Below are 21,578 nucleotides of genomic sequence, written 5' to 3' on the forward strand. Positions count from 1 at the left end.
CCCTGCAACACTGACTGTGCCACCACATGAGTAGCCCTGTAAACATGGCTCAGACCTGCCACTGCCGTGTCAGCGTGTGCAGTTTTAAACTGCAGATTCAACCCCAAACCTTCCCCTTTCATACATGTAAGGCACCCCTAAGGTAGGCTCTACGAAACCCAATGGACAGGATACAGTGTATGTTAAAGGTGGGACATGTACTGATGTGTTTTACATGTCCTAACAGTGAAATACTGCCAAATTCATTTTTCACTGTTGCAAGTCCTATCTCTCTCATAGGTTAACATAGAGCTGCCTTTAAATATCCTCAAAGTGCAGTTTCCCTATCCAAACAGATAGAAATATGAAGTCTGGGGTCTCTGAACTCACAATTTAAAAATACATCTATTTGTGAAGTTGGTTTTCAGATTGTTAATTTGAAAACACCACTTTTAGAAAGTGGGCATTTTTTTGCTTAACCCAATCTGTGACTCTGCCTGTTTGTGGATTCACTGGCTGGGTCAGACTGACTGTTGGGCTGTTTGTGAATCCCCTCTAGACAGAGATACAAGGGGAGCTGGGGTGTAGCCTGAATATTCTGATGATCCATCTGGGATGGAATGGAGGGAGGAGTGGTCACTTACACCTGAATGGGCTGTGCCTGCCCTCACACAATGCAGTCTCCAGCCCCTAGTGGGTGTCTGGGGCCTGGCAGGATCCTGTGAACGCCCAAAAAATAAGAGAAGGGCTGATCAAGTGGGAGATTTTATTAATAGTCCTTTGCATAATACTCTCATACAATTAACAAAAAGACAGATGCACAGTTCCACGGTGAAGGGGATTCATCTCTGTCCGGTCAGGGAGGAACCAATAAGTTCCTGTGAGTGTTCAGGATTGGGAACAAGAGCCCTCACTCACCATTCGGTGACATGCTTCATCATCAGGCTTTGCTCCTCGTCAGGCCAGCACTGTAATGCCTGACGGGCCACTCAAGGTGTTCTTTGCCGGAGATCTTTTCAAAATCTTCACCAGTAGTGGATGCAATAATGTGGGATTGGTGGAATTAAACTGTCGAAATTGACTAGAGGAACAATATGATGAATCTTTATTGAGAATGTGATCCTCTGTCAAGGTTAAAAACAAAGCAGGTGAGGGGAAAGTAAGAGTAATGTCTATGTTTCCCTACTCATATATGGTGTTATGTGTCAAGTACCCTATCATCTAAAGGTTGGCTTGCAGAGGGCGGAGTTGGAAGTACCCTACACTACTGCCTATCATGGAAAGGTCAACATCTTTGTAGCTAAACTAGTCATAAAGATCTAAGTGCGATTCATTAGGACCTAGAAAAAAATCATACCTAATCCTCACTGTCACATTAGACTATGTGGTATGTATGGAAAAGGAACCTAAGGAAAGAATGAAGAGTTTACTTATCAGACAATAGTATGATAACACGGTGTAAATCAATACATGCCAGTGAAAATCAGTCACAATAATGGAACCAGCTAGTAGTGCTCTCAAAAGGTGTGGAATATGTAGATGTTCATAAATCACTTCTAACTATCACAAAATGTAATAAAGTTATTTCTTACCCTCCTCAAATTAAACAACAGAGACTTTCCTTTGAAGTTTGCCTACTTCAAAGGCAGAAAGGGGTGTACGTATTGGACCCAAAATCCCAGACTTTAGATCATTTCTGTATTCAAGAGAAACCTCTGCCAAGGTGAAGAGCTGAGGAGAAGTGCTGCCCCTGCCTGCGACTGTGCTTTGTTGGGCTATCCTACAGTTGCTGCTTCTGCCTGTGAAAGTGGTCAAAGACTGGACTTTCATGTGCATTCCTGTTTGAGAAGAATCTCCAACGGCTTGAACGGAGCTTGCCTCCTGTTTTGAAGTCTCAGGGCCATCAAAGACTTCCTCCACCGAAACCTGGACTCTCTGCTGAGACTCCTGCGCTGCTGAGTGGTTTCCCATCCAGTCCCTGGGCCCTTGAAAGGTGAACTTGGCAGAACAAGGACGGAAATCCATGCACAGGACACCGTGCAGGGAAATTTTCAACCCACCATCTGCAACGCAGCTGAAAAACGACACGCCACCCACTTCGCGGCTAGAATCGAGGCTCCACCTGCATCGCAGCTGGGAGATCAGTGCATCATGGCTGGAGAAACAATGCAACACCCGGTTGCGGCTGCTGATAATGACACAAACCCCCCGCAGCACAGTTTTTTTTTGCAAGTCATTGCGAACCTGCACAGATCTGAGATGCCCCGTCCGGAAATCGATGCATCGCTCTGTTGCGAGTGAGAAAAACAGGGCATTGCCTACCCGACCGGAGAAGAAACGATTCACGGCCTCACTTGCGAGTAAGGAATTAAGGCATTGCTGACTTTTCCGACGCACACTCGCCTGTGCGGCTTTATTTTTGATGCAAACCAGGCACTTTGTATAAAATCAAAATTTCAATTTTTCTCTATGGAGTAAAACTCCTATTCTTTTGAAAGTTCATATCTTGGCTTGTGTATGTTGGATTTTTGTCATTTTTGTCTTGTTTGATTTAGATAAATATTACCCATTTCTGTAAACAGGTGTAGTGTCCATTTTGAAGTGTTCCACTGTATTACTGTGTGTGTTGGTACAAATACTTTACACATTGCCTTTGAGAAGCCTGACTTCTTGTTTAAAGCTACCAAAGGGGTGAGCAGGGGCTGTCTTACGAGTGTAACTCCCTTACCCCAACTAGAGTGAGGTTTCCTGCTTAGACAGAGTGCAAACTGACTGCCAACAAGAGATCCCATTTCTCTAACATTGGTGGCAGTGGTGGGATTGGACTTGTATTTTTACTTGACATACAGTGATTAAGTGTACACTACTGTTTCAGTGGAGATTATTACTTAACCACATACCACTTGTTTTGTGTTGCTTTTTCTCTTTTTGGACTTAATTTGCTTCCATTTTATGTCTTTTGAACTTATCATTGGGAACTCTTTGTTCTGCCTTGGACCTTTGTACTTTTGACTTGCCGTCATGTCTCAGTCTGGAGATGCACCAGCTGGAGCTGTTTTTGAGTTGGAGAAGCTGGAGAGTTATACAGTTGCTCAACTGAAGCAGTTCAGTAAGGATCTTGCCTGTCTCATTAGGAGCTCTGCCAGGAAGGAGGAGCTGGAAAAGCCACTGAGGGCCTGGGTGACAGCCAAGGAGGTTGGGGGGCACAAAGAGGAGGAGAAGGAGGGTGAGGAGGAGCAAGACAGCTATTAGGGGGTAGTAGAGGTACCTGTACTACCTGGAGAGACGGCCTACAGGGTGGGTAGTAGTGTGTTCTCTAAGGGTCTGACTCCTGAAAAGTTGCAGGACAGACAGGTAGAGAGAGTCCACCTATTTGAGTTAGAGAAGCTTAAACTAGAGAATGAGATAGAAGAGAGGAGGATGGCCATTGAGGAGAAAAATATGGTCTTGGCTCATGAACTTAGTTTGAGGGAACTAGTTTAGAGGAGCCAGTCTAGTAGAGATGGTGGCAGCAGTACCACAGTGCAGCCTGAGAGGAGGGTACATATTTCCAAAGACCTAGTTAAGGATTACAAGAGGGAGGATGACATATACTTGTGGTTTAAGGGGTATGAGTCTGCTCTCCACATAAACATGGTCCCTGAAGCACATGGGGGGGGGGATGGGTCTGTGGAAACACTTTGAGGTAGAGTGGAGGGACACTCTGACATCCTGAGGGGATCTTCAGGGACTTACTTATTCCATTATGAAGGATGCCCTACTCACAAGGTATGGTCTCACCCCTGAGCAGTACAAGGACACCTTTAGGTCGTACAAGAAGAAAGAATCGCAAACTTGGCTAGAATGTGTTGACTCTTTCTGCAGGTCACTGGCTGGTTGGGTGAAGGGCAGTAAGTTAACAACTTTTGAGGGTCTTTACAACTTAATTGCTTGGGAGCGCTTGTACACTCTTTGTTTTCCAGAGCTGTGCCATCACCTGATTGACAGCAAGCTGACTGACCCGAGGAAGCTTGCACAGGAAGCGGACCGTTGGGAGAGCACCAGGGAACAAAAGAGGTATGGGGGAGACCACACCAAGGTTGGGCAGGGTCCCGCTCAGAAGAAGTGGGGAGGTTAGGGTAAACAGGGGGAGTTCTCTAAAGGACCCCAACCGAGTTCCCAGGGTAAGGTTTCCCAGCCCCCAGTTGAGAAGAAGCTATGGTTTTCCAAAGGGAAACCTGCAGAGGGGGGTCCCTGCAAGTGTTATGCATGTGACCACGTGGGTCATGTGAGGGGAGATCCCAAATGTCCCAGGTGGACACAGGCACCCACTGGTGCTCAGTCACAGGGTAGCACTTGCAGAGGAGTTGTTCCAGGTGGATGGGAGCCAGCTGAGATGACCCTTGTCTTACTAGGGGACAGTGAGATGATCCAGAGAACCCTGGTGCCTGAAAACACTAAAATGTACAGGCAGTGGGTGACCATCAATGGACGGAGGGTGGAGGTGCTGAGAGACACAGGAGCCACTGTGGCTACGGTGAGAAGTCACCTGGTGTCTGAAGAGCAGATAGTTCCACAAGTACTTCACCAAGTATTTGCGGTAGACAACTCAGAGTGCGCAGAGTGGTGCAGGTTCCCTTTGAATGGGGGGGTCTCAGGTGCCTTGAGAGAAGTTGTGAGTCCAACCATGCTCATGGCAGTGACCTGGAGAATTCCCCTTGGAAGGAGGTGGAACACAAGTCTCACTTGGAGATGTTGGGTCTTCCTGGGTGTGTGTGTGTGTATGTGTCCGCCTGGTCAATGGCAGCCCGTTAGGGTGATCGGGAGACCCTGGAGCCTGAAAGAGTGTCCCAGGTGTCTGCCAGAAGGAGTAAGAGAAAGGGGTGGAAGAAACCCACCCCAGAAGTTCCCACAGTCCGGGAGGAGGCTGAACCTGAGGTGGATGCCCCGGAGCCTACAGGGGAACAGGTGGCTGAGCTGGGGGAGGTCCCTGAGGTGACTCAGTGGCAGCATGAAAGGGGACCCACCAGTGAAGCATTCTGTGAGGCACGGAGGACATGCCCTACTCTGGAGGGTTTGTGGTGGCAGGCTGCAGACCAGACGTCTGGCAGTGAGTCTGAATCACACTTGATCTACTGAGAGGATGTCGTCCTATATAGTGAGCATAAGGTTGCTGAGCCTGGGTCAGCCAGTGTGCTGGTGGTACCACAGTGCTTCAGAGCCTTCCAACTGGGTCTGGCTCATGATGTGCCTTTAGCTGGTCATTTGGGTCAGAACAAGACCTTTGAATGGCTTGTCACCCACTTCTACTGGCCCCAAATGCTCAGGTACTCAGATGCGCCTGTAGGTCTTGCCAAACTTGTCAGGCAAGTGGCAAGAGTGGGGGGAAATGTAAGGCTCCCCTCCAACCTTTCCCTGTGAGGAGCACCCCCTTTGAAAGGGTTGGTATTGACATTGTGGGGCCTCTGGATCCCAAGACAGCCATGGGCAACGGTTCATCCTGATCTTGGTGACCATGCCACCCGGTACCCAGAAGCCATTCCTTTGAGGTCAATCACCTTCCCTATGGTGGGACATGCATTTATGGGGGTTTTTACCCACATGGGGTTCCCAAAGGAGGTGGTGTCTGATAGGAGTACCAACTTCATATCAACATATATGAAGTCTCTGTGGAAGGAGTGTGTGGAGACATGTAAGTTCACCCCTCCTTACCACCCCCAAAGTAACCGTCTTGTTGAGAGATTCAACTGCACCTTGAAAGGCATGACCATGTGCCTGTCAGAGTCCTTGAGGTATAAGTGGGATGTCCTCTTCCCATGCCTTTTGTTTTCCTACAGGGAGGTGCCACAAAAGGGTCTTGGATTTAGCCTTTTTGAGTTACTGTATGGCCACCCAGTCAGGGCCTTTGAGTCTGGTTAGGGAAGGCTTGGAGAAAGCCTCCATTAAGCCCCGCCCCCCAGGATGTATTGAGTTACATGCTGGCTTTTAGAAACCAGACAGCCTGCTTCAGGAAGCTCACCCAAGAGAACCTGGAAGCATGACAGTAAGATCTGAAGTGCTGGCATGACCAGAATGCCACTCTGGCTGAGTTTCAGCCTGGCTAGAAAGCATGGGTGAAGGCCCAAGTGGAGGCTAGGGCTCTCTAGGATACGTGGACTGAGTCATTTGAGGTAGTGGAGCTCAAGAGCGATGTCACCTATCTGGTAAACTTGCGGACTATCAGGAACCCTTAGAGGGTCCTACATGTGAACCGCCTCAATCCTCATTTTGAGAGGACTAAGGTAACAATGCTCCTAGCAACAGATGATGGGATGGAGGAAGAAAGTGAGCCTCTTCCTGGCCTTTTGTCTGCTAAGGGGAAGGATGGGTCTGTGGAGGGTGTGAATCTCTCCCCCTCACTAACCCCAGAGGAACAAAGGGACTGTTGCCAAGTGTTGGGACAGTTGCCCCTCTATTTTCCTTGATCCCAGGGGTCACTCATCTGTGTACACATGATGTGGACACCGGGGACAGTCCTCCTGTAAAACAAACGGTTTATAGAGTGACTGACAAAGTTAGGACTAACGTCAAGGATGAGGTGCATAAGATGTTAGCATTAAAGGTTATTGAGTTTTCCAGTAGACCGATGGGCTAGCCTTGTGGTCTTGGCCCCAAAAGCTGCTGTTCCTGGTGCGACTCAGGTTCTGTGTAGACTTCTGGGGACTCAATACAGTCACTAAGACTGATGCGCACCCCCTCCCCCGAGCTGATGAGTTTATTGATCGGTTAGGGGCTCCCAGTATATCTAAGTACATTTGATCTGACCTCTGATTATTGGCAGATTGCTCTGACTTAGGGGGCTAAGGAGAGGTCTGCATTTCCTGCCCCAGATAGGCACTACCAGTTTAGGGTGATGCCCTTTGGGATGAAGAATGTCCCTGCCACCTTTCAGAGGCTGGTTAACCAGGTGTTGGCTGGACTGGATGATTTCTGTGCAGCCTAACTGGATGGCATTGCTGTGTTCATCTCCACTTGGGAGGAACACTTGCAGCACCTCTGCAAAGTGTTTGAGGTCCTGCAGAAGGCAGGCCTCACTATTAAGGCAAGTAAGTGTCAACTAGGGCAGGGTTCTGTGGTGTACTTAGTACAACTTGTGGGGAGTGGCCAGATGGCACCTCTACAAGCCATGATTGACACTATTCTGGCTTGGGAGCCCCCGCAAGACCCAGACTGAGGTGAGAACCTTCTTATGCCTCACAGGCTACTATAGGAGGCTTGTCAAGGGGTATGGCACTATTGTTGCTCACTGGACAGAGTTAACTTCTAAGAAGCAGCCAAAGAAGGTGATCTGGACAGAGGCTTACCAGACAACTTTTGATGCCCTTAAGGCAGCCACATGCACGGCACCCGTGCTTAAGGCACCTGAGTTCTCTAAAGTATTTGTCGTGCAGACTGATGCTTCAGAGCATGGTGTAGGAACAGTATTGTCACAGCTAAATGAAGAGGGCCTAGATCAACCTGTAGCCTTCATCAGTAGGAGGTTACTTCCACTGGAACATAGGTGGAGTGCATTAAGGTTGAAGCTTTTGCTGTGGTCTGGGCACTGAACAAGCTAAGACCCTACTTGTTTGTGACTCACTTCTGGGTTCAGACTGACCACAGGCCCCTCAGATGGTTAATGCAAAACTGTTCAGGTGGTGCATTTCCCTACAGGTGATGGACTTTATGGTGGAACACCGCCCTGGAATAAAACATGCCAACGCTGATGGTGTGTCCGATTCCTACACCTTAATGAAGAGAACTCCCATGCGGTTGGGAGGTTCTCTTCACTTTCAGCTGGGGGGACATGTGATAGACCTGCTGTGGTCTCCCCTAACTTTTTGCCCCTTCTTCCTAGGTTGTTGCTGAGTGCTGGACTCAGTTTTTGCAGTTTTTGTTACTCTGGGCACTTTACCACTGCTGACCAGTGCTAAAGTGCAAGTGCTCACTATGTGAAATTGTAAGTGTGATTAGTTTTTCCATAATTGGCATATTTGATTTACTAGTAAGTCCCTCGAAAAGTGCACTAGAGGTGTCTAGGCCCTGTAAATCAAATGCTACTAGTAGGCCTCCAGCACTGACTGTGCCACCCACATGATTATCCCTGTAAACATGGCTCAGACCCGCCACTGCAGTGTCTGTGTCTGCAGTTTTAAACAATTCGATTTGTGAGGAACCGCTGCCAAGGAGAAGAGCTGAAGAGCTGAGGAGAAGTGCTCCCCTGCCTGTGACTGTGCTTTGTTGGGCTATCCTGCAGTTGCTGCTTCTGCCTGTGAAAGGAGACAAAGACTGGACTTTGTTGTGCATTTCTGCTTGAGAAGACTCTCCAAGGGCATGGACTGAGCTTGCCTCCTGTTTTGAAGTCTCAGGGACATTAAATAGTTCCTCTGACAGCACCTGGCCTCTCTGCTGAGACTCCTGCCCTGCCAGGTGGTGTCTATCCAGTCCCTGGGCCCTTGACATGTGAAGTTGGCAGAATAAGGACTGAAATCCACGCACCGAACACCATACAGCGATATTTTTGATGCACCTCCTACAACGTGGGTGAAAAAGGGCACACCACCCGTTTCGTGGCTAAAATCAGTGCTCCACCTGCATCTCAGCTGGGAGATCAATGCATAGCAGCTGGAGAAACAATGTAACACCTGCTTGCGGCTGCTGATAACGATGCAAACCCCCTGCAGTGCAGTTTTCTAACACCGTGTGACTGGATTTCTCATGCTTCGTCTCTGGACATCAAAGTCATCGTGAACCTTCGCAGATGCGAGGTGGCCCATCCAGAAATTGACGCATCACTCTCTTATGAGAGAGAAAAACAACACATTGCCTACCCGATCAGAAATTAAATGATGCACGGCCTCACTTGCGAGTAAGGAATGAATGCATCGCTGACTTTTCTGATCCACGCTTGCCTGTGCGGCTTTATTTTTTACGTAAACTAGGTACTCTGTGTAAAATCAACATTTCTATTGTTTTCTATGGAGTAAGACTCTTACTCTTTTGAAAGTTCATATCTTAACTTGTGTATGTTGGATTTTTGTCATTTTGGCCTTGCTTGATTTAGATAAATATTATTATTTTTTTCTAAACTGTTGTGGTGTCCATTTTGTAGAGTTTTCACTGTATTACTGTGTGTGTTGGTACAAATACTTTACACATTGTCTTTGAGAAGCCTGACTACTTGTGCCAAGCTACCAAGAGGGTGAGTAGGGGTTGTCTTAGGAGTGTAACTTCCTTACCCCTACTAGAGTGAGGGTCCCTGATTGAACAGAGTGCAAACTGACTGCCAACCAGAGACCCCATTTCTAACAGCTATCATAAAGCTGTTGCATAACAGAAATGCAAGCCCACAACTATCGCATCTTGGTGTAAAAGGCAAAGACAAGTGCAAATCCCTAAAAATATCTACTTGCTGCTCAACTGCACATGTTAACCAACTCACTTCCTTCATTTGCAATGCTTATGGTCACTGTCTACAGCAGCATGTCAAAAAACAGGATATTGTTTCATGTATCTAGCTGCTAAATGTGGAGTACTTTTTTCAAGATTAACTTACACTTTTGATTCTGCAAAATCCTAAACTAAGGCATATGGACCATAGGTAATAAAGCATTTTCCCATAGAAACAGAAAGGGGGAAACTTTGATTTTTCATTCCCCGCACTGCTTAGATCATTCAGCATTTGTAGAGCTATACTGTCAATATATGAGCCATCAGTGTTATAAATCAGCCTAAAACAGATTTATCACAAGTTGCGAGTCTGTACAGACTGAAATTTGGAAAAAATCATTGTCGCCCTTTCTTATCCATTAAGAAAAATAGATGTGAAGTTATCTAATCAACTCGACTTTGCATTTTTCATATATCTAATGACTTGTCTTCACATTTTCTAGAATCATAGCCAGGGAATCTGTCCTAATACACTTTTTTACTATATTAATTTGATTTATTTTATTTGTTGTAGTTCAATATCATTTACAATGGTAATGATTTCTCATTTTGCCTCTCTTTTCTCCGCTCCAAACCCCGTATATGTAGAAGACAATAAGCCTTGAAAGACTAAACCTCTTTCTAGCACAACAGATAAAGCAGGCTATGTGAGTTCTCCAAATTTAGAACTTTTCCCAAATGTCTGAAAACCTGTTACTGTGTGGGTCAGAGCACAGTTGAGAAGGAAAATGTTAGACAAGATGTTTTAGCAGCCCTGAGTTCACATGCTAACAAAGGAAAACAGTCATGCACACATTTACTCTGGGGCTCATTTCACAAACAATGGATCTGTATTTTTGAAAGTACCCATCTCTTTATCAATCATAAGTAAAATAATGACCAGTAAAAACTAAGGGGCAGATTTAAGAAAAGTGGTGCTGCACCTGCTGCAGTGCCACTATCCTTGCGCCCCTTAGTGCCCCACTACCGCCACCATAGGTGTGCCATATCTAAAATACTGTGCACCATGGCGCAGGGTAGGGGGCAATAGAATTTCTGACGGAATTGATGTACTGTTCAAAGTTAGCAGCAAAACTTTAGCTTTAATCCCTGAACAGTACATAGGGGCTCATTGAAAACAATGGCATGCCACCTTTTAAGGCCTGCTCTGAACTGGCGTAAAACTGCAGAAGAAAATGGCAATTTTTTCATCCCCCCCCTAATGAGGGAACACCCCCTTGCATACGTTATGCCTGGGGAAGGCATAACGTGATGCAAGAGGTTACAAAGTGGCACAATGCATGCTTTGAGCCACTTTGTAAATATGGTGTGGCGATTTTGGCCTCGTTGGGCCACATAAGCCCAAAAAAAATTGACGCTAATGTGGTGTAAGGAGGCGCTAGAGGCTCTTAAATATACCCCTAAGATTGTTGACAGGTAGTAACACATATCAGAAGAAGACATTTTATTATCAGAAGATATTGCAAAAAATGCTTTTCTACCTGGGCCCTATTTTTACTACGTGCTGTAGGCTCTCAATTGAAATATAGCACTTTATGTTTATGTTTAATTTTCAGAATCTATTTTCTTTTTAGAATATGCAGTAAGATTTGTTTTCAGGGAAGTATGGACTATGGGTGAGCTAAGTTACAAAGCTGTTTTTCTTTATCAGTGTGGCAAAGTTATATGGTAAAGCTTTCGAAGCTTGTAAATGTGCTTTGTCATATTTGGATGGCACATTGGGCTTTTATGACATTTCACAACGCCCAAGGAAAAACATCTGCATGCATTTGACTTCATACATAGGCCCAGTTTTTAAGAAGGCCCAGCACCTCCTTGCTCCATATTAGCGTCATTTTTTATAACGCTAATGTGTCTCAACAAGGCCAAATTCGCCACACCAGGTTTACAAAGTGGCGCTATGCATGGATTGCGCCACTTTGTAACCACTTGCGCCACATTATGCATGCACCAGTGGAATCTATGGGACTCAAAAATGGCACAGTGGAATCTATGAGATTCCACTGCCCTATTTTTTGCGACGATTTTTAACGCCTGCACAGAGCAGGCGTTAAAAGGGGGCACACCATTATTCTTAATGTGCCCCTATGCACATTGCCAGATTAGCACCAACATTTTTGGCGCTAATCCTGCAATTTACTACAATATCATCAAAAATGAAGATGCTATTGTCCCTAACCTGCGCCATGGTGCCCCATTTTAAACAAACATACACATGGTGGCATTAGGGGGGTGCTAAGGACCGCAAGAAAAGTGGTGCTGCATGTAATGCAGCGCCACTTATCTTAAATTTGGGCCATAATACCTCATCAAAAGGTAACGTTGCAAAGAAAAAATCAGCATGCAATTTTCTTCTAGACTGGATTTGATCAGAGTGAACATTGCCCCTAGCCTGGAAACACATCATAGCTACAGCAAATGAAGATTTTGCTTCTCTAAATATGACTTGTAAACTATTCTATTTTCTAAACATGTTGACCTTGTTTCGTAAACATCCATGAAGCATCTATAGTCAACAACTCAACTTTATTCTGTATCCCAAAAGTCCAAACCATATCAAAATCCAAGCGCAAAGTTCTGGCTACCTATTGTTAAAAAATCAATTTGCCAGATAACTCGACATTATCAGAGACAACTTGTTTGTGTCCTGCACGTTTCTTTTACTTATCATGGTTTTCAAATGTGTTAGTCAAATTAGTTCACTTGAAATATGCTAAGATTACAACTTCCAGAACACAAGAGGATGATAGAGGAAAGTCTAGTGTTGTAGAATGGCGCTCCTGATGACATAGGGTCATGTGTTAACCTTATTCCTAGCCCGAGTCCTCAACCTCTCATGCTATCCCACATCACACCACACCTCAGGCAATGCTAGTGGCTCTTGGTACACAAGCATGCACTCTTCAAACTCCTCACCTACACCTACAGAGGACTCCACAACACAGGTCCTGCCTACTTGAATAGCCACATTCATTTCCAGCAACTGTCTAGACATCTATATTTGCTGGTCTCTCACTACTACATACCCCACCCATACACAAAAGCAGAGCAGGGGGGCATGCATGCTCCTACCTGGCTGCTGAAGCCTGGAATGACTTCCCATAGCACGTCAGAGCGTTCTCCTCTCTTTTTGAATTTCGCAAGATGTTAAGTACCTGGCTCTTCATTTAAGCCCTCCAGGGCCGGCTTCATAGACCAGCTACAGAGCGCCTGGATACCCTCAGGGGTGATTAGTGGGCTCTAAAGCATCAATAACATAACATTAGATAACTAAACATTCACTTTTAATGTTTGTTAATTATTTCCAAAGTCCCCCATGAACATAAATTTTTCTTCTACATTTTGTTTTACCACAAATCTATTTCCTGCAAATATCCTGCAAAAGTAGGGGTGATTGGGTAAGGACCTCATGCTTTCAGCACTCAGGTATTGAGAAGACTATTTCAAATTTCATAGTTTTGTGAACTTCCAGAAAGTTATACCATTATTGGTAGCATCATTGGTCACTCCTCTGAAATTCTCCTGAGCAGGTTCACCTTGTCTGTTAATTGTCATTGCATGAGATACGTAACCGTTGTATACTTAATGCCTGCACAAAATACACTAAGGCATGTGTTTTGAACCACCTGCTCACTGTGTAAGTGGAAAGCAAACAATTTAAGCAGTTATTTAAGGGTGGGTGGAGAAAAATATATATATAAATATTTTTTACACATGTTGTCGCACAGTGTTCTTGAGAATCATATTAGAAGAACAATGCTCCGAATCATTTTCTCCATCAAAGAGAGGACAGGTTGCATACATCACAATTACTGGGGCCATTGGAATTATACAGAGGAGAGGATCAAATTTTGCAGCATGGTTGACAAAATCGTCCATCAAGAAAATGCAAATTATGTTGCATAATGAGGCACATTTTGTAATAGTCTTCCTTTATTATTTTGTCATTTTTTTTATTTGATCACTGTTTGGGCAAAGGTTCCCCTTCATTGCCACCACTTCAGCACAAAAAAGCAGCAATAAGCAGCTGAAAGTGGAATATTTGTGAAGGGCCTTCCACTGTACTGGAACATATGCCACTGCATTTTTAGTAACTTTTGAGCTGCTTGAGGTAGGAACAACTTTTTTGTTCAAATCTGCAGATGGTGGATTATGTGGTAAATCCATAGCTGTGCAGAAAACACAATGGCCGCAGAAACACACATTTAACTGCACACATACTAAGAGGAATAAACCACAAAGGATAGTTTTTGTGTCGGAAGGTACCGCTTGTTGCAAAAAAGGTATCCTGACCGTAATTAATTGGGCCTAGGATCTATACTGCACCATCACAAGGAGGGAGCGGAAAAGCACCATATTGTAACCAATATGGTGAAGGTATGCTCTGTCCCTTTCGTGCAATGCAGCAGAACAATTTGCCTTGCTGCAATGCATTGCGTAAAATCTTAGTAAATCCAGGCCTTAATCCACAAAACGTCAAAACCTTTGTAAAGCAGCACATGCCATGGCTAAGAAATTGTCATTCTGACTTTCTAAAACGGTCAAAATTTGTAAAACCAAAAAATAGAAAGTGAATGAGCCCAAAAATATTTCTTAGAAGTCTGCTGGAGCTATCAAATGTCATACCAAGGATGTGTAGTCATATTACACCTCGCCATGCCTCTTTCTATAGATACCACTTTCCCTGTCTCTTTATCTCTCTGCTCCATACTCGTTTATCTCTGCTTTCATCCTTTGCCAATGTTTTCCTCTTTTCTATTCTTCCTTCTTTCTCTGTCTTCTATCTTTTTATCGGTTACTCTTTATCATAGGTTGATGATGAAAAATAAGTCTAGGAGTCACCAAAGATTAGTACTGGTGCCCACCACCTGTGAACACCAACACTACTTAATCACTGCTTTCAGTAATGTTCATCCCATGGAAATCAAATTCATGAAATTATTAAATGTAAGTCAAAATTATTGGGAGTGTGCCTGGCATACTTCTAAAACGAGGGAATTTGTGTTAAAAAAGTAGAACTATATGATGTTGAGTTGGTGAAGACAATGATAAGTTTTCCACTCTGCCAAAGAGAAAATTTCTCCTAGAAATACAAACATATCTCTCCTATAGAACTTCGAAGTTTGCATGCTTCTCTGGGCTGACTTGGAACAGGATATTCTTGAGTACCTTTGCACCCCATCAAGGCCTAAGAATGAAACTTTTCTCTGACAGTACTGACTTTCTCACCTCAACATTAGAGTCATTGTCATTGTGACCTGGTAGCAAACATTATGCACTCCATTCACAAAGGTAAATTTGCATGTGTCAACTTATTCATTTGCAAATTTACTCTTAAACTTTGGATTAACTTTATGTCCCTGCTGCCATTATTTGAAATAAGTAGGGATGACAGCAACCTGGTCTTCTCCACATACATTTTAAAACAAAGTGGGCAATCAATCTACAATAGCATGTGGAGAAGCTGTTTTGTCTTCAGTTCATTCATATACATTTCTAATAACTTTATATTAAATATGGAACGTTTGGGTGATTGATACTGTTTTTCTAAATAAAAAGATCTGATTGGTACCACCTCAGTTATTCAGGACTGTGACGAGGAAGGTTGATAGAGGTAAAGAACAATTTCTTACCAAAACTTTAATTACTTCGAGTCTTAACCTTACCCAGTGCAGTCCCATGTTTGCTCTCTCCGTGTGTTGTTGTCATGTCTGGAAGGTTCCACAGAGGAAGTGAGGTGGGAGAAGGGATCATCTAGACAGAAAAGTGGTACGTGGACCTAAGAAAAACTAGAGGAGAGGGTGTTTCCCAGCAAAATTAGAGTGTACAGAAGAAAGGAAGCAGTTGTAGAAACATGTCTGCTGGAGCAAGTTATTAGAGTTAGTGAGGACAGTGACAAAGAAAGCTAAAACTCAAAGTAATGAATATTACTAGTAAGCAATTGTTCACTAATGTTTACCTTTACTTCACATTTTCCCATAACCGAATCTCAACTTTATCAGTTGGCAAGGGAGAGAATATCCCTGTAGGGTTGTTTCCAAGAGAAGCCAATATGTACAAACTCTCGAACTATGGTTGTTTCCACCCCAAAGGTCACTCTTCACTTAGCTCTATAGGTGGAATTTCATATTCAGACTGGACTGTCAATTACATTGTAGAAGGGCATTCTCCTGCCCATGTAGTGTGTGATCTGGAGGCTGCTCTTCCTCCACAAAAAAGAATGACATTTTTCAGTACTATGAGCCCATGAAGGTGTGGTGTACATTTGATTCAGGTTTCATTAGCTGGACAGAAGATTCAGGCCCATATTTATACTTTTTTAGCGCTGCATTTGCGTCGCTTTTTGACGCAAAAGCAGTGCAAACTTACAAAATACAATTGTATTTTGTAAGTTTGCGCTGCTTTTGCGTCAAAAAATGATGCAAATGCGGAGCGAAAAAAGTATAAATATGGGCCTCAATCTTTTAAGATCCTCATGCAGACAGCTTGACAGAAGGGTTCAATTGATCACAGGAGCAGAGGCCACCAATAAAATAAATATATGAATGATTAAAATGATGCATAGTTCGGCCCATGTGGCTAGTTGTCTCTAGGAGTATGTGACATAATACAAAATGAAGAGACTCCACTTAAAATTTGGTGAGGATGCCCTGTAAATCTCAACACATGTGGTGTAACTGCCCAAGTCTCATTGCTGAATTCATAGTAAGGCTACCTTACAGATGTACACAAAGTTATTGAGGCAAGTGAGTATGCCAAAGAATGATTGTGGATTATCTGTGCCTAAGTGGCTGCTGGGAACCACATTATGCCGTTGACATATACGCCTGATTATGACCTTGGCAGAGGGGATTACTCCGTCCCAAACTGACGGATATTCTGTCCGCCGTGTTACAAGTTCCATAGGATATAATGGAACTTGTAATACAGCAGGCAGGATATCCGTCACATTTAGGACGGATTAATTCCCTCCGCCAAGGTCGTAATCAGGCCCATAGTCCTGTTCATATTATCAAAATCACAATTGAAAGCAGCATATGAAGAACTCTGAATGGTTTGTCTGTGAGCTGGAAGAAAATTAGTAGCCCATTTTAGTGTAACACCAAGAGTGGGCACTTGTGGGGGCAACATTGTTTATTTATTTATTCAAAAGGGATGAGGAATGCTGCAAGAAAACCATGCTATCGTGCTATACATAAAGTTACTCCTGTGGCAAAAATCACAAAAAAATATATAGTTTACTGGAAGGAAACGGGGACAGGATGAGAAATTCTGCAGAAGTAGTTGTTGATAATGGTGAGCTCCAATAACTCAAATGGCTGACGTTTACAAAACAGTTTCAGTTGTTTTTGGTTCATACTGAATACTGTGCAACCACTTCTCTCTTCTTCTTCAGGATGACAAAGAAATTGACTTGGAACATCTCCACAGACGTGTGAACAGCCTGTGCACTGAAGAGGAGAGCCCGCATAAACAGTTTTCCACGTCCTCAATTGATCTGACGCCACTGGATATTGATACTTTGCCAACACGTCAAGCGCTGGAGCAAATCAGTGACTTCAGGAACACACACATCACAACCACGACCTTCATTCCTGAGCAGATTCAGACTCTAAGCCGCACGCTGTCAGCTAAAGCTGCCACTGGCTTCTCCTTTGGCAATGTGCCTGAGCACCGAACTGGACCTTTTAGGCACCGGGCGCCTAATGGGGGCTTTTTCAGAAGTCCCATCAAAACAATGTCGTCTATTCCTTACCAACCAACTCCAACTCTAGGGCTAAATCTTGGCAATGATCCGGACCGGGGCACCTCTATATGAGCATCACTGTTTCTTCACTGTTTTTTCCTTTAGGACTCCCTTTGCAAGGAGCTACTGTAATATTGTGGGACTAACATGGATGTAATTTTATAAATCAGGATTAGTAACAACAAATCTCCTTCTCCCCAACCCTCCCAAGGTCTCCGTGCAGTTGTCTCTATTTACATCGGGTCTTAATTGCTTGATGATCTCTCTTTCTTCTTTGTTTCATTTTTACATTTTCTTTTTTCTGTATTTTCTTCTTCATCTCTAATGCTTTATTACATTTCAGTTTGCTCAATTCTCCTTTTGTCTCTTTCTGTGTCTAACTCTTTCTCCTTTTTGGCCACTCATCCCTTCAGTTCTCTGTCCCTATCTTACATGTTCTCTCTTTAGTGCATATCTATCTCTTGTTCTTTTGTACTCTCTGTTTTCCCTCTTTATCTTTCTGTGTTGCTCACTCATCCTCTCTCCTTCAACCTCTATTTTTCTATTTCACTCTTCTCTCTCTTTCCCCACTGTCCTTCTCAGCTCTCTTCCTTTCCCCTTCTCACTTTCTCCCCTTCCTCTCTCTCCTTCTGGCTCTTTCCTCTCTGCACCATCCATTGGACCTTCTTTCTTTCATTTGGTGGCTATACAGTAACTGCAATAAATTCAGTCGTTTACCATCATTCCACTGCACCCATTCAGTGCTCCGCTGCTGTTGTGTGTCCTTTGACTGTGGACCAAAGGCAAGCCCTGCAGTGTACAAACACCATTCAGGCCACATTATATGAGAATGCAATTTTGTAGGATTACAAGAAGCCATTACTATGCCAGTAAAGACTACAGTTAAATCTACTTTGCACTGTAACAGTGCATATGCTCTCTATGTGATTGTACAGTGTTAAAACGCTTTTCTTATGTACAGTATACTTTATCATAGGGCAGGCGCCTTCATCGTGTTAAAGAAATTAGTATCTCATTTACGTGTACATATATATATACACATGTATATGTATAAATACACACATAATTGCAACCATTGCTACTGCAATTCATTTGATAAAGCTTTAGTATAAATACGTGTTGTATACAGGAGATATGTATAGTGCGGGGGGACTCTTTTCTTTTAGAAAAGGCAGGTTGCTTTAACCTAATACCGACTTGCATTGTTCGCCAAAAGACCATATTTTATACTTTTTTATTAGCCCATCCAGCGCAGCCTACGGTTTGCGCCTCCACGGAGCCCATTGCAATTAGCGTTTTCCTATCCTCTTCCGCAGTGTATAATGCTAAACTCGATCCTTGTATTCTCAACTAATTAGACAAAAGAGAAACCTCCGCCAGGTAAACACACGTAGGCTTACTAATATTCCGCAGCTCTAAGAGGCTGTAAAAATAGATAATTACATTTTAATAAATTGTTTTCCAAAGCTGCATACTTAATCGATAGGATGATGATGTTTATAGACAAGGAACAATATGTCCCTGAGATATGTTGATGTGGCCTTAATCGGAGTCCAATATCATAAAAAGAGGCCAAACAAGCTCCTATTTTAACCAATTTAGCGTTTGGTTCTATTGTATTTTTATGAGCTGCGTTTTGTTATGCGGCAATGCCACATGTATAGATGGATGATAAACTGCAATGGAGAAGAAGATAATGATGATCGTAAAAAAAGATGCCACATTTGGCACATATTTTTTTATGTAATAATATACCAATTATATATGTAGAATGAGTTTCAGTTTGTTTTCTTTAAATCTGGTAATTACTGTTTGGGTAGGCCTCTTATCTTGTGTTTATACGCTACCATACACTTACTTTAGTTTACTCATTATGTACCTAGGGTTAACATAGGAATCGTTACTTGCTTTAGGAGAAAGATTTAAAAAAAGGGTATATTCTTCAGATATATTATATTTTGATGCTAATTCTGTTCCGAGGGGGCATCTTGTACTGTCACTGTTTTTTGTACTAAATCTTCAGATATTGTCTACTGTGTAAGGCAGACCAGTTTCTTATCATGTGAACGGCCATTTTGTTTCCGAGGGTGCAAGTGACTGGAAGCATGCACAGCTTGTCGCCCCTTGTAACGTGCATAGTCCCACGCGGCTCCACTGATTGAGAAAACAACATATACACAACAAGCTTTCTAAATGACATCTGAAACGTTGCAATGACTTTAGCTGAAATAAAACAGTTAACAATGTACAGTATTTAAAATAGGCTATTTTAATGTGTCGCCTATTATAAAATACAGAAAACACTTTTTGGAGGCCTCAGTTACAAGTGGCAGAGCTTTCTGTGTATAATTTGTCTAAATAATTTGTCTAATAAAATTGTTTTCTAAAAACGTTGTTCATTTTTATTGACCTTATCGAATAGAGCGCGATAATATGGCATGCCAATATTAGCCTTTAAAATGTGCTGTTAGATTTAAGGGCCCATGTCTTTCTAATATCCAATCAATCAATCAATCACAGAAATTTATAGAGCGCGCTACTTACCCGTTAGGGTTCCAAGGTGCTGGTGGGAGGGGGGGGGGGGACTGCTACTGCTCGAAGAGCCAAGTCTTGAGGAGTCTTCTGAAGGCGAGTAGGTCTTGAGTCTGTCGGAGGTAGGTAGGGAGCGTGTTCCAGGTCTTGGCGGCGAGGTAGGTGAAGGATCTGCCGCCGGAGGAGGCTCGTTGGATGCGGGGGACGGTGGCGAGGGCGAGGCTCGCGGATCGTAGATGGCGGGTCGGGGTGTAGAAGTTGAGTCTGTAGTTGAGGTAGGAGGGGCCGGCGTTGTGGAGTGCTTTGTGTGCGTGGGTGAGGAGCTTGAAGGTGACCCTTTTGTTGACGGGGAGCCAGTGGAGTCCTTTGAGGTGAGGGGTGATGTGGCTGTTGCGGGGTGCTTTGGTGATGAGTCGGGCTGAGGCGTTTTGGATGCTGTAGGTGTTTCGCTGGGATTCCTGCATAGAGTGCGTTGCCGTAGTCCAGTCTGCTGCTGACGAGGGCGTGGATCACTGTCTTCCTGGTGTCGGTCGGGATCCACTTGTAGATCCTGCGGAGGGTGCGGAGGGTGTTGTAGCAGGAGGAGGTGACGGCGCTGACTTGTCCGTTCATGGAGAGTGCGGAGTCGAGGATGAATCCCAAGTTGCGGGCGTGGTCGGTGGGCGTCGGGGGGGTTCCGAGGGTGGTGGGCCACCTCGAGTCGTTCCAGGCGGAGGGGGATGTCCCGAGGATGAGGATTTCTGTCTTGTCGGTGTTGAGCTTCAGGCGGCTATTTCTCATCCAGTCGGCGACTTCTTTCATTCCCTCGTGGAGGTTGGCTTTGGCGGTGGCAGGGTCGTTGGTGAGGGAGAGGATGAGCTGGGTGTCGTCGGCGTAGGTGATGATGTTGAGGTCGAAACGGCGGGCCACTTGTGCGAGGGGGGCCATGTAAATGTTGAACAGCGTAGGGCTCAGGGAGGAGCCCTGGGGGACGCCGCAGATGATGTTGTTGGCTTCTGATCGGAAGGGTGGGAGGTGTATGGTCTGTGTTCTGCCGGAGAGGAAGGATGAGGTCCAGGCTAGGGCTTTTTCCTGGATTCCGGCTTCTTGGAGGCGTGACAGTAGGGTGTGGTGGCAGACTGTGTCGAAGGCCGCGGAGAGGTCTAGGAGAATGAGGGCGGAGGTCTCGCCGCGGTCGAGTTGCCGTCTGATGTCATCTGTTGTGGCGATGAGGGCGGTCTCGGTGCTGTGGTTGCGTCTAAATCCGGTTTGTGAGGAGTCGAGGACGTTGTTGTCTTCGATGTGGTGTGTCAGCTGAAGGTTGACGATCTTTTCTGCGACTTTAGCTGGGTATGGGAGGAGGGAGATGGGGCGGAAATTCTTGAGGTCCTTGGGGTCGGCTTTTGGTTTCTTGAGAAGGGCGTTGATGTCTGCGTGTTTCCAGCTTTCTGGGAAGGTGCCTGTTTCGAAGGAGGCATTGATGATCTTGCAGAGTTGGGGCGCGATGATAGAGTCGGCTTTGTTGAAGATGTGGTGGGGGCAGGGGTCTGTCGGTGATCTGGAGTGGATGGAGTTCATGGTTTTGCATGTTGCGTCGTCGTCGATGTTGGACCAGGCGGTGATGGGGTTGGCGATGCTAGGGTATGAGGTGGTGACGGAGGTGGGTGAGGTAGGGGTGTTGAAGCTGCTGTGGATGTCGGCGATCTTGCTGTGGAAAAAGGCGGCGAGGGAGTCGCAAAGTTCCTGAGATGGCGGGATGTCGTTGACGTTGGTGCTGGGGGTGGATAGATCCTTCACGATGCGGAAAAGCTCTTTGCTGTCATGTGCGTTGTTGTCTAGGCGGTCTTTGAACGAGGACCTCTTGTGGTCCTGATGAGGTGGTGGTGTCGGCGGG

General features: G+C 44.7%; 1 protein-coding gene across 2 annotated transcripts in view; it reads left to right on the forward strand.

Annotated features, from left to right (window-relative positions):
* GRID2 (glutamate ionotropic receptor delta type subunit 2) overlaps positions 1-21,578 on the forward strand; it is a 2,834,743-nt gene that overhangs the window by 2,689,108 nt on the left and 124,057 nt on the right. Inside the window, exon 16 of one of the 2 annotated variants that reach the window (XM_069238009.1) lies at positions 16,823-19,558. The exons of the other annotated variant lie outside the window; for it this stretch is intronic. Coding sequence (XP_069094110.1) covers positions 16,823-17,245 — 423 coding nt within the window. The 3' untranslated portion in view covers positions 17,246-19,558. Of the gene's footprint in view, positions 1-16,822; positions 19,559-21,578 lie in introns of those variants that run through there. 2 annotated transcript variants of the gene reach the window in all.

Source organism: Pleurodeles waltl, chromosome 1_2, assembly GCF_031143425.1.
Source record: "Pleurodeles waltl isolate 20211129_DDA chromosome 1_2, aPleWal1.hap1.20221129, whole genome shotgun sequence".
Lineage (NCBI taxonomy): Eukaryota > Metazoa > Chordata > Amphibia > Caudata > Salamandridae > Pleurodeles > Pleurodeles waltl.